Source organism: Equus asinus, chromosome 1 (genome assembly GCF_041296235.1).
Source record: "Equus asinus isolate D_3611 breed Donkey chromosome 1, EquAss-T2T_v2, whole genome shotgun sequence".
Classification (NCBI taxonomy): domain Eukaryota; kingdom Metazoa; phylum Chordata; class Mammalia; order Perissodactyla; family Equidae; genus Equus; species Equus asinus.
The window spans coordinates 177,876,551-177,894,401 of NC_091790.1; the positions used below are offsets into that span (position 1 = coordinate 177,876,551).

At 38.0% G+C, this 17,851-nt stretch overlaps 1 protein-coding gene across 4 annotated transcripts in view; it reads left to right on the plus strand.

Moving 5' to 3' along the window:
* Window positions 1–17,540, plus strand: part of PTPRZ1 (protein tyrosine phosphatase receptor type Z1) — a 177,244-nt gene extending 159,704 nt beyond the window's left edge. For all 4 annotated transcript variants that reach the window (XM_044760653.2, XM_044760686.2, XM_044760730.2 and 1 more), the window contains 10 exons: window positions 392–555; window positions 2,698–2,833; window positions 4,268–4,414; window positions 7,235–7,328; window positions 7,642–7,715; window positions 9,042–9,170; window positions 9,955–10,101; window positions 13,670–13,812; window positions 14,582–14,717; window positions 16,576–17,540. In XM_044760653.2, coding sequence (XP_044616588.2) covers window positions 392–555; window positions 2,698–2,833; window positions 4,268–4,414; window positions 7,235–7,328; window positions 7,642–7,715; window positions 9,042–9,170; window positions 9,955–10,101; window positions 13,670–13,812; window positions 14,582–14,717; window positions 16,576–16,716 — 1,311 coding nt within the window. In that variant the 3' untranslated portion in view covers window positions 16,717–17,540. The remainder of the gene's footprint in view (window positions 1–391; window positions 556–2,697; window positions 2,834–4,267; window positions 4,415–7,234; window positions 7,329–7,641; window positions 7,716–9,041; window positions 9,171–9,954; window positions 10,102–13,669; window positions 13,813–14,581; window positions 14,718–16,575) is intronic.
* Window positions 17,541–17,851: the final 311 nt, after the last annotated feature.

Here is a 17,851-nt window from a genome sequence, read left to right on the forward strand (position 1 = left end):
CTTCTTCTTCAGGAACACTCAGTCTTTGCTCTCAAGGCCTTCAACTAATTGGATGAGGCCCACGCATATTATAGAGGGCCATCTGCTTTACTCAGAGTCTAGGATTTAAATGTCAATCACATGTAAAAAATATCTTGACAGCAACATCTGGTATGACTGGTGTTGGACCAAACCACAGGCCACCATAGCCTAGCCAAATGGACACATAAAGTAGCCATCACAAATGATAGTGTGCTTTTTCTGCTTCATTCTGGAACACCAATATCAAGCTATAAATCCTGAGTTGATATTTAAGGACCCTGTGTGTGTGTGTGTGTGTGCATGCACGCACACGCATATGTGCCCATGTGCATGTGTATGTTCCTGTTATTGGCTGTCTGGACTCTTCTAGGGCTCCCAGAAAGGAAGACCCAGTGGGCGTGTAGTCACACAGTACCACTACACTCAGTGGCCTGACATGGGAGTGCCAGAGTACTCATTGCCCGTGCTGACGTTCGTGAGAAAGGCGTCCCATGCCAAGCGCCATGCAGTGGGGCCTGTCGTTGTTCACTGCAGGTGAGTCTCAGAGACGAGTTTCTAAACCCACAGAATTGCTTATGCTAACAAAAAGGGAATCAGTGGAACAAAGGTTTTGCCAAAATGGAAGTGATTTCATGAAGTGAGAGGGATGAAACTACATATCCATTTTCATAAATATCGATCACTGGGAAATGAGTATGCCAGATGCAGAATTTGATTGCTGAATATTTCAAAGCATTAGGTATTTTTATCATATTTATTATTCTATTTGATTGTTGAATTAGATTTCAACTCATTAACTGTGTGAGGCAAGTAGAACAATATTTTGTTATTAAACATTACAACATAATGTCATAGGATAAAAATGTTTAAGATGCAACCTCCATTCCTAGGAGTTCATAGTTGCTTGTGGAGTTATTATGCCAGGTTTACATTAAAGAGACTGAAGCACACAGAGCGTGAGGAATTTGGTAAAATACTTTTAAGTCATTTTTAAACAGTTTGGGTTCAAAATCCCTTTCTCATTTTCCTGAATTCTTTCTAATATATAATATTGAATGTGTTATCCATTCATTGTTGCTTAAGAACTTTAATATCCAAGACTGAGTTGATGAATAGAAATAATGATATATATATGTTTTTTTAATTAAAGATTTGCACCTGGGCTAGCTACTGTTGCCAATCTTCTTTGGTTTTTTTTTTTTTCCTTCCTCTCCCTAAAGCCCCCCAGTACGTAATTGTATATTCTAGTCGTGAGCGCCTCTGGTTGTGCTATGTGGGACGCCACCTCAGCATGGCCTGATGAGCGGTGCCGTGTCCATGCCCAGGATCCAAACCGGCAAAACCCTGGGCCACCAAAGTGGAGCGTGCAAACTTAACCACTCAGACTCGGGGCCAGCCTCCAAATAATGATATTTTAAAGAAAAAGAAAAATACTTTACGAGTTTTAGTCTAACATTTTTCAGTGAAAATAAAAATAGCAGTTAACATTTACTGACTGCTTATTCTGTGCCAAGTTTTATGACCACAGAAATCAAATGCATTTCTGTGTGCAATATTTTTGTCAAAGCATTGTCTGTGTTTTTACAGAAGCAAGTGTTTTCCTTTGATATACAGCTTATCTGACACGTTCTAATTACCTATTTGAGGAGTTATCCTCAGACAAAGTTTGAGAGACCTACCTTGAGTTTTTTTATCTGTTAACCTGAAGATAAGCTGAAGGAAACAGGAAAATGCAAGAAAAATAGCTCTGAAGGTCAGGAATTGTTTCTTAGCAAATGGAGAAGGACCAGCGTATTGTGCAGAGCAGGTACTAATTTTCCTCTCTAGCACTTCCTACTTGTCGGAGCATTTGAAAAGAAACCCTGTCTATGAATTCTTTCCCTCCGGTAGAGGCTTTGAAGAAGTCGATAGATAATGGTCCTTTAGAAATGACTGAAGTTATGCTTTATTCCTCACAATCTCACTGAAATGATATTTTTAGCTGAAAGCCTTATCAAATTCTTTTTCCCATTAATGCAGAAACCTTTACAAACATGCCTGTCTGGCAATACAGACCCAGGGACCTTTTCTTTTCTGAGTTTGGTTTCATTTTTCTCAGATTAAATGTCTATTTGTTATGCTGTCATACATAACATTTTCATTGTGTAATATATAATGAATAATAAATATAAATATTGAAAATTTAAAAATCTCCAACAGAAATAGTCAAGTTGTAACAAACAAACACATTAGATACAGAGAACAGATTGGTGGTTACCAGAGGGGAAGGCGGGTGGGGGGAGGGCGAAAGGGGTGCGTTTGTACAGTGACAGATGAGAACTAGACTTTTGGTAGTGAACGTGATGAAGCATGTACAGAAGTCAAATTATAATTATGTATACTTGATATCTGTATAATATTATTAATCTGTGTTACCTCAGTTAATAAAAAGGCAAAGAAATAGGTTGTTTTGCAGTTTGACCTCTAGCAAAAAGTGAAAAAGGAAACTTTGTTATTTGAAGCATGGTGCTTAACTACTACACTGCTTACAATTTTGGACTGCTCAGTTAGTTGTTATGCAGCTCATTTGCTTGGGGAAAGAACTTATTTTAAGGTACAAGACAGCCAGTAGTGACCCATCGTCAAGTTTATTTTATGCTTGATATTGAAACAGTTCTCTCTTTGTGTTCCCTTCAGTGCTGGAGTTGGAAGGACAGGTACATATATTGTGCTAGACAGCATGTTGCAGCAAATTCAACATGAGGGAACTGTCAACATTTTTGGCTTCTTAAAACACATTCGTTCACAAAGAAATTATTTGGTGCAAACTGAGGTATGATGAAAAGGATAATTTTGTATATCTAAGATTGGAAATGTCACTAAAATGCTAAAACTGGATAGACCAGAATTTGGATTACCCTTTAAATAAGTCTTGTAGGGCTGCTGTAGTACGGTACTAACAAGTGGGTGGCTTAAAGCAACAGAAATGTATTGTCGCACAGTTCTGGAGGCTGGAAGTCCAAAATTAAGGTGTTGGCAGGGCCCCATTCCTTCTGAAATCTCTAGGGGAGGACCCTTCCTTGTCTCTTTGAGCTTCTGGTAGTCCCATGCATTCCGTGGATGTCGCAGCATGATTCTAATCTCTGCCTCCATCTTCATATAGCTGTCCTCCCTGTGTGTCTGTATCTGTGTCCAAATTTTCCTCTTCTTGTAAAGACAACAGTCGCTACCTCATCATAACCAGTTACATCTACAAAAACCCTATTTACAAATAAAGTCACAGTCTGAGGTACTGGGGGTTAGGGCTACAGCATATCTTTTAGGGGGGGCACAATTTAACCTGTAACACCAGGTACTTGCATACAAGTCATGGATGGGCCAGCTAAATTTTGTCTATTTTGTGACCAAATGGAGAATGTCTTAAAAATGACACTGGTTACAGAAAAGATTCAAAAAAGAGTAAGTAGATTGATCAAAACCCATCCCTGCCAGCAAAATCCTCCTTTTTCCTACAGATAGTGAATGAATGGATTCATTTCCATATTTTAGAAATATGAATTATGCTCAAATGATTTCCCCTTTTAGGCCCATATAGTTTACCCATCTGTAACACAGGACAAAGTCTACATATCTGTGTTTTATTTTCACTATTTCTAAATAAAAATGAATTTAAATTGAAAAGTATGGCTAGCAGCATGAAAGCATTCCAAAACGTATGACTGAGTGGGCTTTAAAACCAAACCAAACTAAATTTCATTTTATCAAGGAAATGTCATTCTAGTCAGAGAAGACAAGGGAAGAGCCCCATAGTACATGAAATAGAAGATAACTATTAAAAACTGTATAGATAATTGTGCTAAACTATGTATGACTGATGAAAAGGAGAATTGGAATGGACAGAAGGGGAGGACCCGTCAGAAGTAAAGAAGTTAGGGAAGTCCTTGTGCAAAATGTGGAAGAGGGTCTCAGGTTCAAGGGTGGACAGAGAGGGCTTTGCTTCATCTCCCAGAATCTTCCTCCTCCTTCTCACAACTATCAATACACAAGAAATAAAGGGGGGAGGGATGAGAAGAGTTTTTCTCCCTCTTGACCTCCTTCTTTCCTCCATCTGACTTCCTGCCAGGTCTGGTAAGCAAGCATTTGTGGGTTTCCTCCCATTTTGTAAAACTCTTTTTTGTCTGTCAGTGGAAGATACTCTCCACTTTTTTACCTACAGACATGTAAGGAAAACCTGAAGTAGTGTTCCTTATTGTCATTGTTTTCCCAGGAACAGTATGTCTTCATTCATGATGCACTGGTTGAAGCCATTCTCAGTAAAGAAACTGAGGTGCCAGACAGTCATATTCATGCCTATGTGAATGCGCTCCTCATTCCTGGACCAACAGGCAAAACAAAGCTAGAGAAACAATTCAAGGTGAGTTCTCTTGGGAGCCTCTTGGGTGTCACCACAGAATCAAATGTTCCTACATCTTCTCTTTTGAGTCAACAAGGCCATGCGGACGGCTTGAGAGCACCGTAAGCAAGTGGCTTTGTATTGTTCTTTACAACAGGCTACAAAGCCACGTGGTAAATTTCAAGGAGCTTAATTTTGAGTAGCAAGAAGAAAAGTTGTTGGAAACCCTAGACTAACTTTTATAAATGCAGACTTGGTCTGGGAAAGGAGGGCACAGAGCTTAACAGAATGAACAGGCAGAACTTATAATACAGACTGTGTAAGTGCTCTTTTTACTTTGAAAAAACCAGACCACTTAACCATGAGTGCTATGGCTCAGGCTGTTCATGCTACTCTTTGGAAAAATCTATCTCACTTAAAGCCCCAGGACTAGAATAGGCCACGCCACAACAATAGCTTCTTCAACCCCAGTTTCTCCCACTCACCCTGTCGTGAAGCAGTGAGCTAGAGAGGAGAGCGTGTTTTGTCTGATATTGTACCTCCTGCAACCCCAGCCCTCTAACTTCCAGAAATCAGTCAGCAAAGAGTTCAGAAAACAGCTGTTACCAGACCTGCCAGCTGGGTTGGGGGGATTTGCAGAGTTGTGGCTTCCCAGAGGAAGGGAGGCTATGTTATTTTGCTCCACATTATTCCTATACTAACCTCTTACTTCCCAGGATTCCTAGAGAAACAGGGACAGTTTCTGAAGAAGGAATATCTAGGAAGAATGTGTAAGACTCTGGAAAAATCCAAGAGAGTTAACAAACCTTGAGATAGCATTTTTTTCTCTCTCTTTTCTCCCAGCCTACAACATAGAAGATATTAGTCACTATGAATTCCGTCTGACTTTTTGCCTTCTCAGCACCTTTTATGCTTTTGGAGGATTGAGAGAAAGGTTAGGGGGTGAATGGTGAACTTAGAACCTGCTGTCAGGAAAACATAAATGTTTTACTCAGCCAAGCTTATCTGAGTCATGAAGGAATGCTTTAACGAGAGAAAAAGTGCACAGTTCGGCTTCCAGAAACAGATAATAAATACACGACATTAACATCACGTTGTTAGGATAGCTTTTCCCTAAATTAAAAAAATATATATATGTTACCTATTTTCAACAGAATTTTCATTTAAATATCATTTACCCCCTAAACAATTACAGAAAATAATTGATATGGCTAATATTGAATAACCCAGGGTGGAAATGGAAAAATCAATTATGAAGTCAGAATCCAGTTAAAAAGAGAGACGGTTGACTCTGTTTCCTGTTAACGTCCTAACTAGGGAAAGGTAGGGGGTGTGTGCGTGTGTGTGTGTGTACTGTCCTATAAGAAAAGGTATTCGTTTATCCATAGAAAAATTTCTTCAAAATAAATTGCGTGTCTATTTATTCAACAAATATTTATCAAATACCTATCACATGCCAGGCTTTTGTGTTCGATACTAATTTTAAAATTAACATAGAAAAGCAAAGAGCCAAAAACATCCAAAGCAATGCTGCAAAATGAGAAATAACAAATAGAAATTTGCTGTAATGTATATGAAAGACTTGTTATGCAGATATAATAATTAATATTGAAAAACAGACAAATGAGCCAGAGAAACTGTGCGCATGTGGAAGTTGTTATGTGATAGGTATGACATTACAAACTGGTGAGGAAAGGACAGACTAATCAATAAATGATATTGGGACAATTTCCATGTTGAAACAAGTAAAATTAGTCCCTACCACACCTCAAACACTAAAATTACTCAACGTGGATTAAATACTTAAAGATGAAAGCAAAGTTTTATAATTATTATAAGACAATACTGGAAAATTTCTTTTGAGGACTTCAGGGTAGAGGATGGCTTCTTAAATAAAAACATAATTTACAGAAATCTTAAAGAAAAACTTAATAAATTGGCTATCAGTGTCTGTGTGGTTAAAGAGAACAAAGACATTGGCAACTTTTTAAGAGTATAGATTTACACTCAAGATGTCAAAAGCCCCTACAAATTAATAAGTGACAATGAAGTAGAAATATGAAAAGGCAGTCATTAAAGAAGAAATCTAAATGGCTAATGAACACTAAAGTTCACAGTCTCACAATAATTAAGGACATGCAAATCAAAACCATGATATATCATTTTTCATCTATCAGTCTGTCAAAAATTAAACACTGATGACTCTTAATTCTCTATAGAAACCCTTACATGTGTGCACATTAAGAAATATACAAGGGATGGTTATTGCTAAAACGTTGGAAATAGCAAAACATTGGAAATAACCCAAACATTTACTAATTGTGGAATAGATAAAAAGCAAGTAGATTATTCGTGTAATGAAGTACTGAAAGAATGAATAAATCCAACTATATACATATATATGTCCAGGCGCATACGCACATATCATGCAATTTACCTCCCAAGTGTAGGTGAGATTTAGGTGGAGGAAATGGAGGGTGCACACCCACAGAGGAGGACAGGAGGAGGATCCTCCCATGCCGAAAGTCAACCTAGAGTGATCTCTGCTTCCTCCAGCTTCCCTGGTGTAGAACATAAGTGTGCCAGAGAGTTCCCTAAACCAAAGTTTAGTTCAGGGAATTCTTGGAAAATATAGGCATATATATTTATATTCAGTATCTTATCTTGATTGGATCACATGCGTGTCTATGTGTGTGTGTGTGTTTGTGTGTATATTTATATTCAGTATCTTATCTTGATTGGATCACATGCGTGTCTATGTGTGTGTGTGTGTTTGTGTGTATGACTATTTGAGTGACTTCAGTGAAATAATGTGTATTTTTCTTTGACTCCCTTTCTCAGCTCCTGAGTCAATCAAATATCCAGCAGAGTGACTATTCTACAGCCCTAAAGCAATGCAACAGGGAAAAGAACAGAACTTCTTCCATCATCCCTGGTAGGTTATGTTGAATCTTGGAAAAAGAACTTTTTTAATCCTAGAAGCCTTGTAAGTAACTTGACAATATTTGTACATCTTGGAACAAAAGTAGTACATTCATATTTTTCTAATTATTCCTGATAATGTAATGTTAAAAAGGACTTTAAACTGTGAAGTCTCATCTAAAGATGCAAAATACCATAGAAAAATTAGCTTAAAGGTCAGAGACACTCAACTTGAGAAATGCGCTTACGTTTTGCGATTTGGGGGTGGAGGGGAGACGTACAGCACTGTGAGCATGGTTGTTTACCACAAGTGTTCTGTGTTCCAGTGGAAAGATCAAGGGTTGGCATTTCGTCCCTGAGTGGGGAAGGCACAGACTACATCAACGCCTCTTACATCATGGTAAGTCGGAGAAGTCACTGGGGAGAGTGCCTGCCAGTACCAAAACCAGAGTGGGCTGACTGAAGCAGTGACTGCAGACATGGGCAGCACCGTTGGTGGACATAAGTCAAATCTGCAGGCCCACAGCCCACAGGAGCAAGTAAAATCACATCTCTTGATGTTTTTATGGTCTGGGACTGGAGAAACCTCAAGAAAGGCAAATGAGTAGATGCAGAAACCAAACTCACCGTTCAGGACTGATGAATAGATACAAAACAGGCACCCATCTAAGAGGCTGCATTTCGTTTCCCAAGGCAGATTCCCTGAGCAGACCATGGACACACCAGCTTCAGCAAAGCCCAGTCTCACTGGCATTACCTCTCCAGGTTTGCAGCACAGTTCTCAGTCTGCAAACTGGGCTCACTGGGCACCTGGATTTCTGAAGATACAGTGCTTCCCTTCTGCGTTTAGATCTTCTATGAGAAGGATGAGTGCTTTAGTAGCTGTCATGTGGCCTTCATTTCCATTTAGGGTCAGTCAGTCACAGAGCTTGGGTTCAAATGAAAAAGTCCTAATTCCCATACCAAAACCACTGTTCCAGTTATCCATGAAAGAAAATACTGAGTAATATACACGAAACAGGGAGATGTGTGGTGCTGGCATATCAATACATGCCACGCTTCAAACGAGCCCACAGGGGTTAGAAATGGGATCTGAGAGACCCCAGAGCAGAAGGGGCTAAATGAGGCATGATTTTAGTAAGCAGCAATGTGGAAATCATTATTAACCCAATGGCACCAGCTTCCAGGTTTCTGCAGCAAAATCTGCAAGGTGCCTCCCTGGTTCCTCTCCTGTAGAGGCAGCCGAGGTGTCTAGACACCAAAGGTGTTCCAATGCCAGTAAGTATGAAATTTGGCACTCTGCTGTTGGGCCTTGTGGGAGGTGAGAAATACGAACTGACCTCTAGATTTCCACTCTCATCTAGTGTAGGAGACATGGCCCACATGCCATTTTGATAAGTTTGCTCCTGGAGCTGATAGCTGTGTGAACTTGGGCACAACGCGTAACTTCTTAAGCCTCAGTTTAATCATCTGTAAAATGGAGATCACAGTTCCTATCTCATAATACTGCTGTCAGGAGTGACTTAAAGAGAAGAAAATGCTTAGTGCTGGACCTGGCATAGAGAAGGTAGCCTGTAAACATTGGCTATGGTAATCACATTGTTATTTATAAACACAGTCTAGAAATAAAGACTGCCTTGACTTAAGGTGCATTAACTTAAAAACGTATTTTGAATGTTTCAAGTCATATGTCAGGGCTCCTTATATCTTTTCTTTGGTTTTGTAGGGTTATTATCAGAGCAATGAATTCATCATCACCCAGCATCCCCTTCTCCATACCATTAAGGATTTCTGGAGGATGATTTGGGACCATAATGCCCAGCTAGTGGTTATGCTTCCTGATGGTCAAAACATGGTAAGTCCCTCAAATCACTTTTGTACTTTCCTTACAGAGGCAATAGCAGGTCACAACAGCCAGAAGTCCAGCTTACAAACAAAGAAAGTAATTTTTTTTCAATTAATAAACTAATGTCACTGGAGTTGCACCTCATCTACTATGAGGCCTGATTTGGTTGTGCAATCTCTCAGGTCTGAAACTGTCAAACAACAGTTTTAAATAAAAGTAGATTAAAATTAACTTAAATTTAAGTATTTTATGACATTTCTTAAGAAAAATTAGAATTGCAACTATGAATGAAATCAGTCCATATACTTGTGTTTACTTTTTCTTTTTAACAGAACTTGTTAGGATATTTGAAGATTCCCTCAGTGTGAGGGCATCCATAGAAATATGAAAAAAAAAAAGAAGACCTATTTCATTGAGCCCTTGCATATGTACTTAACTTCGAGATTCACGTCTTGTCTGTAAAGTTAGACTGACCGTTTCAAATGACGTTGGAAATTGCTTAGCCCTTAAAATCCCTAGAATCTTCTCTACTTAGTTATCAGTTATAGAAGCAACAACTTACTGTTGTTAATGATAAGCTAAGAAAGCAAACTAACAAAGCAATAGTTTGATTTCTTAAGTGTGTTATTTTATTCTGCACATCAGTCTGCTTTAAGGCTTAAGATTTTGAGTAAATTTTGAGAGTCAAAGATTTTGAGTTGAATTTTCTATGACAACCAGTTAACTGCATTTCACAGTCTGACTTAGACATTTTATTAAAATCTAAAATCTTCTTTGGTATTTAATCCTCCAGGCAGAAGATGAATTTGTTTACTGGCCAAATAAAGATGAGCCTATAAATTGTGAGAGTTTTAAGGTTACTCTTATGGCTGAAGAACACAAATGTTTGTCTAATGAAGAAAAACTTGTAATTCAAGATTTTATCTTAGAAGCTACACAGGTATGGACAAAATTTAAGTGACAAACTTTTCATCTTAAGTACATGTGTAATATATGCTGATTTAAGGATCTTTTCTAGAAATAAAAAGAAGAAATCTGATTTCTTACACATTGAGGCAGATTACCCAAATAATCAATTTTAGTGTACTTGTCACTTTCATTTTCAAAATCTTACCGAATCATTAAACGGTCATCACTAAACTTCACCGTTCTTCTACACACACGGGAAATCAAAGATTTTCTCTTCTACTCAAAGCAGTTGCTGATAGAACTGAAACTGAAAATAAACACAACAAAAAGATAATTTCGTTAATCCTAATTCTCATGTTTTAAAGCAAGTCCTTACCTTGTATTCTCCTAAAGAAAATGAGAGAAATATTTCCTACCATTATGAGCTCACTGCTCTCTGGACAATGGACAATGTGTTGATAAGTGAAGAAATGCTTTGGAAGTGTGTAATACAATAAACTAGGATTGTTTTACCAAATTCTTGGTTATCTGCAGGGCATCAATATGAATTCTTTGTCAATAATTGTATATATAATTATAATACAGCACATAATTTACTGTACCGCTACAGTAAAATACTAAAAGATACTAATAATGATGAATAAGTCAGGTGAGATTCAGAGTACCTTCTCAATCAGAAAAAGATTAAATCCTCTTTTAGATGGTCTAAATCTTTCACTTTATTATCTTCTAACTCTGAAACTGGTAAACCATATACAGTATGTAAGATTTACTATTCTCCAGAATATTTGAATGACCAAAACATATAAACTTGATAATGCAAATAGAATAATAATGCAAACAATATAGCAATAGAATCGTTTCCTACTTGATTAAAACAAAAAAATGAACATGTTGATTCCAGTCCCAGATGAACAATGTGGCCTTGGGAGAGCGAGTTACGTTCCTTATTTGTAAAATGAGAGGCAGAAATAAGAGGAATACTATGTTCCCTGAGAGCATTTGACATTCCATCCCAATTTCCATCCGTTCCAGTTGTTCCCTAAACACTTCAGAAGCACCCATTCAGATCTGTCCTCTCTGGTACCCTCCTCCCATCATTCTCCCCAGTTAGTAAAAAGCTTATTATGAGAGTAATAATCATTAGATACCCATTATCTTGTCGTACTCATTATCTTGATTGCTGATCATGTCTAATATCTAGCTTAGGCTTGTGTAATCAGCACAATTTTTCTCCTGGTATTATGCAGAAAATAAACTAGAGAATAAGCATTCATGGTAGATCCCAATTCTGTATGTCTCCTCTATGGAAATAGCTGCTGTGAACACCTTGATCACCCAGGAGTCTAACATAAAGATGGGCAGTACCTCTAAACAATGGTCAGGCAAGAAAGGAAGACTCAAGTGGACAGTTGCACAGCTTCAAACATTTATAAGCACTTCCCCCCAAAATACGACAGCATTTGAGGTTGGTAGAGGGGTGAAAGTATACGCTAAATAGATCGGGATTTGTTGTAGTGTCCAGGAGATTTGGCGTAAACTACTGAAATCAGGAGCTGGGGCTTTTATTTCTTTATTTTTATAAGAGTTATTTTTAAAATGTATGAAACATTGAATAGATTTAAAAGAATGTTCATAAAATATGTACAAAGTATTAAAATAATACAATAAATGAGTTTAAGGAAAAGAACACAGCCTTTACCTTTGCAGTCCCTCACATGCCCCCATCCCATTCCATCCCTTCCTACCTGCTTCCTGAACCGTGTTTTTTGCTGTCTTGGTTTACTTTATAAATTTGCCATTTGCCTATTTCTTAACACCACGTTGTTTAGTTTTGAATAGTTTTGAACTTCATATAAATTATGTGTATTTTTCAGAGATATACTACTTTCCTTCATCATTATGTTGCTGAGATTTACCCATGTAATTGAGTATAATTCAAATTCATTTATTTCTGCTGTTTAGCGTTCCAATTTATAAATTACTTTCTTCCTTCTACATTCGGGTTATTACTCGTTTTTGTTTGTTCATTTTGTTTTGTTTTGCTACTACAAACAGTGCTGCTATGAATATATTTAGACACATGGGAAATTTTCTCTTGTGTATACCTGGGAATTCCCCTGCTGGATCACTGGGTATGAGCATCTTCAACTTTCTTCAGCTTTAAGTAATACCAACTATTTTCCAAAGGGGTTCTGCCAGTCTCCTCTCCCATCAGGAATACATGAGTGATTTGGCATCTCTACCTCCTGACAAGTGTTGTGGTGGGGATGAAATGGCATCTCATGCTGGTTTTAATTTTCATTTCTTGTTGCAAATGAAGTTAAATATCTTTATTTCCTCTTTTGTGGAGTTTCTGGTCATGATTTTGGCCCATTTTTCTATTGTTATTATTTTCTTATTGATTTATTGGAGGTTGTTTTATATTCTAGATACCAATCCTTTGTCAACTACACACGTTGCAAATACCTTCTTCCAGTTTGTGATTTGACAATTTTACTTTTTTCATGATCCTTCTTGGGGAATAAAACTTCTTAAGTTTAATTCATATGAATTTATTAATCTTTTCCTTTTCCACTCTTACAAGGAAACCATCATTTATTGTCTTAAAAAATTCCCTTCTGAAATGATAAGGATAACTGTCCTACATTGTTTTCTAAATTTTTTATAGTTTCACCTGGAATTGATTTTTTGTATTATATTTTGTGAGGCAAGAGTCCAATTTCATTATATTCCATGTGAATAACCTTTGTCCCAGCGTCATTTATAGATCACCAATACTAGTTTATTCATAAGCCAGATTTCTCTGTATGGATGGGCTTGTTTCTAGGATCTCTGTTTTACTCCTTTGGTCTCTTTGTCCATCCCTCTGCCAAAACCACCATGTCTTAGTTCTTATAGGTTATAATAATTCTTGATACCTGGTGAACTAATCTCCTATCTTATTTTTCTTCTTCGGTATTATCTTGGCTATTATGGACTTTTGCAATTCCATATAAAATTTAGGTTCTGATACTTAGTTTTAAATGTCCTGTTTTACTGAGGACACTTGAGGAAACTGGGGTCAGAGTTTACGGGATTTAGAGTCACATAGATTGTTTAGTCACTTAAGCAAGAATCGGAGCTGGGACTGAATGGGAACCTGGATCTCTGCCCTCCTCGCCGGCATTTTCCCCACCGAGTCATGCAATTTTGTCCTTCCCTTAGTTATTCTTGAGTAATATGGCTATCTGAAAAAATCTATGCTATTTTAAGACAAATTTTAACACCAAAGATTTCTTTTTACAAGTTCAAATTTAGCGGCACAGACCCACCTTTGGTACGTCCTTCCACGGCTTGATTGGCATGATAAACCCACAAGCAAGTTTTATTTTTAGAATCAAAAAGGGACTACATCTACACCTGGTAAACGTGGCATCACAGCAATTCCTTCCTTCATGACGGCGGTCGGGCTGCAACTACGCTGCTCACTCGTGCAGCCTGTTTGGTTTTATTACTTTACTGTAATTCCTGATTTTCCCCAGTTATTCCACTCACAATAAACTGTCACTCACCAATATGACTCTTTTAAAAACATTAATTTTTCTTCATTCTTATAGGATGATTATGTACTTGAAGTGAGGCATTTTCAGTGCCCCAGATGGCCAAATCCAGATAGTCCCATTAGTAAAACTTTTGAACTTATAAGTATTATCAAAGAAGAAGCTGCCACCAGGGATGGGCCCATGATTGTTCATGATGAGTAAGTTCTACTCTTTAAATCATTTCACACTAGAGCATGCTCTGGGTGTGTGTATATTTCATTTGTCTTTGTGCTAACTAATACTTTAGACCAATTGTGGTGATTCAGCCAGGGCGGATTGTCTAATTCTTATGAACAAGGTTAACACAGAATAGATTTTTCACTTCTCTTGGAGCTGCTGTTGAAGGCAGAAGACGAGTACTCGATCAAGAATTTGCTCTTACATTGTATGCTGAGACTACTTTGTGTGATGAGTCAGTATTTCAGGACTTGAGTTTTTACAGGTGCTAACCAGAGAGACATTTCTCAGCCACTCATTTCCTGGAATAGGAGTAAAATTGATTTATTTTTTATTTACCAGAAACAGAAATCTTTATCCAATAGATCTTTCCAGTCTTCTGTTATGAACAAATAAAAAATGCGTATGCTGGAATTATATGTTATATGCATATTATATATAATACGTGTTATGTAACATAACCTCAGTCAGATCATTTTGATTTATTGCCAGCCCCTTCCATAGTATAAAAATAGCAAAGGCGTAAACAAATATTAAACTTTTATAAAGTATCCCATTACTTATATCATAACACTAGCCAATATTTCAAATTAAACCATAGTTCTATGTGCAATAAAGTAAAGAAAGACAATTCATTGAAAATTTCAGTGTTCTTACTGCAAAGTTGTCAAGGCTGCATGCTCTGTGAGTTCCAAATGTGAAAGTGTGATACATCTGAATGGAGTCTTTGTCCCTTCCCTTTGCTTCAAGGCATGGAGGAGTAACAGCAGGAACTTTCTGTGCTCTGACAACGCTTATGCACCAACTAGAAAAAGAAAATTCCATGGATGTTTACCAGGTAGCCAAGATGATCAATTTGATGAGGCCAGGAGTCTTTGCTGACGTTGTAAGTAATAAAGCAGTGAACCAGACTTTTCACTGTTAAGAGTCCTACTTACTTCCCAGAGGCTCCCAAAATCATTTTATCACATATCAAAAAACATCACATTGGCTGATAACATTAGCATGCAGTTTTTTTCAAGCTGAATTACAAGTACTTCAGTCCATGATTCATAAAACTGGAACAATAAAGAATAAACATTTAAAGTTTATCTTCCAGAAAGTTGATGGATAGAAAATTTTAAATCTCATGCGTGCCTTTTGCAAGACTTATTCTGAAAAATAGCCTCAGTAGAAGCACTAACTAATCTGACTTATCCAACAAAATAAATAGTTGTTTTCCTGGGGTTCAAGTTCTGCCTAGCCTCAGCACAATCAGAAGACAGACCTCAAAGATTTAGACGCTGGACCTGTTCACTTTTTTTTTTTTTTTTTAAAGATTTTATTTTTTCCTTTTTCTCCCCAAAGCCCCCCAGTACATAGTTGTGTATTCTTCGTTGTGGGTTCCTCTAGTTGTGGCATGTGGGACGCTGCCTCAGCGTGGTCTGACGAGCAGTGCCATGTCCACGCCCAGGATTCGAACCGTCGAAACACTGGGCCGCCTGCAGCGGAGCGCGCGAACTTAACCACTCGGCCACGGGGCCAGCCCCAGGACCTGTTCACTTTTTTCTCGAGCCACATTCAATTTCTGAACTTAACAACTGGCTAATTCTCGGGTACTTTTAAAAAGAAGGAGCGACTCGTACAATCAAGAAAGAGGCACAGCACATCTGGAGAGAGAAGTCTCAACTCTGAAAATAATTTAAAGTTTTTGTTATTGTAGAAACAAGGTCTGGAAAGACAATAGGGAACTTAGTGCAAATGCCCCAATGGGAGGAGCTCAGGTGGACATCGAAGTGTAGGCTCCCCTCCGGCTCCCTGGTCTGCACGTGTCTAAGGGCCTTATCAAGGGTGCATCTTCAAAGCTTTAGCCCAGATCAGTTGTCCAGAAAGCGAGGTAATCCTTGCACACATGCACTTTAGAGGAACCCCTATTAAAAGTCTTATTCAGGCCAGTTGAGTTGTATTAGTCTTGCCCTATGAGAAATAGCTTTCCAGAGATTGAACTTTCACCCGTTTCCTGAATGCAGTTAATGATGCACTGGTTTACATGTAGTCCTAATAGTTTTCCACTATGATGCTAGTCACTGGCTCACGTTCTCTGCAACTGCTTTCCCTCTGCCACACCACCACCAGAGTTGACATCTGTAAGAGAAAAACTCCTTTATTCTTCTGTGTGGCTCTACTTTGAGACCACAGCAGGGCACACGCATACCCTTGCAGCAGGGCATAACCGGTCAGGCTGGTGGAGTGTGAAGAACACTTGGTAAACGGTGGATCTTGTGAAAGGCCTGCATTCTCTATGAGTCCCCGAGATGACAGTGATCTCAGATCTCTCCATAGACAAACCCAGTGGATTGCCTAGCAGCTCAAGAAAGGAGAATGAGTAGCTTATTTTTGAGTGGGTTACAGGTGCCTAGTGCCACAGGCTTTACACGCAAGTTGATAAATCAGTAACGGAACCCTGTCACATTCCCTTGTGATTCTATGAAGTAAATGAATAAGAATGGAGTGTTTCCCATTAGCCAATGTAGGTGGGCCAATTTTCTAGGTCAATAAATGTTGGCTAATTGAAAAACTACTTTAAATTTAATCAGAAAGAGACATTAATATAGATTGTGTACCTCTGCTGAGTATAACAGAGCCCTTCACACACTGCCCGCCCATGAACAGTGCTGAAGTGTGACTAAAAACATTCCTTCTTTACACAAACACGTGTCTTCTCTGAGCCTCCTGTTTGTAACCTCCCATTCTCTGTTCTCCAGGAGCAGTATCAGTTTCTCTACAAAGCAGTCCTCAGCCTCGTGAGCACCAGGCAGGAAGAGAATCCGTCCACCTCTCTGGACAGTAATGGCGCTGCGTTGCCTGATGGCAATATAGCCGAGAGCCTGGAGTCTTTAGTTTAACCCAGAAAGGGGTGAGAGAAGTCTACATCTGAGCATTGTTTTCCTCTTTCTAAAATCAGACAGGAAAGTCAGTTCAGTTCTTCTGTTTTCTGTTTACTTCCCATCACCTGACAGTAACTTTCATGACATAGGATTCTGCTGCCAAATTTACATCATTAACAATGTGTGCCTTTTTGCGAAACTTCTTGTAATTCACTTATTGTGTTTAAACTAAAATAATTGAATTTTCCAGTATTTCTAAGAACGGACTTGTATTTTTTTCATATTGATTTTAACAGAAAATTTCAATTTATAGATACTAGGAATTCACAACTACATAAAACATGTTTGTTTTTAGGTGTCAAATTTTTAGCTGTATTTGTAGCAATCATCAGGTTTGCTAGAACTGTAACTTTTAATATAGTAGATTGTAAATAAAACACCGTGTTCCCTATGATATTCAACATTTTACAACTGCAGTATTCACCTAAAGTAGAAATAATCTGATACTTACTGTAAATACTGCTCTAGTGTCTCCATGGACCAAATTTATATTTATAATTGTAGATTTTTATATTTTACTACTGAGTCAGTTTTCTAGTTCTGTGTAATTGTTTAGTTTAATGGTGCAGCTCATTACCTGGCCTTCCTCTACAGTCTTCTGATATTGTTTTGTGTTATCTCAATGATTAACTCTGTTTTAGCATGTAATTTTAACTTTTATGGAAAATAGAAATGCATTTGTTTTGAAAGAGATGTTTTTATGAGAATAACACCTTACCCAACATTGTTTAAATGGTTTTTATCCAAGGCATTGCAAAAATAAATATAAATATTGCCATCAATTTGCGTTTGCTTGTGAAGTGTTGTGCTGGGGCATTTTAGCAGAAAATTGTGGACATGGGTCCCACTGGGATGATGGAAGTGAGCAAAGGTTGATGAGATCAGACGGTGTACAGAGCTCTGATTCCCAAACTGCGCTTTGAGGCACACAGGGAACGCAAGAATTTTGCTTTTTTGAGGACAACACAGCAACATGTACTGACACTGCACGACTGCTACTAATAAATTATTTGGACCTAGCTACTTAATGAACAGAGCCATTACGTATTTCTTTTAGCTCAGGGGAGCTATGAAAATGTTACTGAGAAACTAA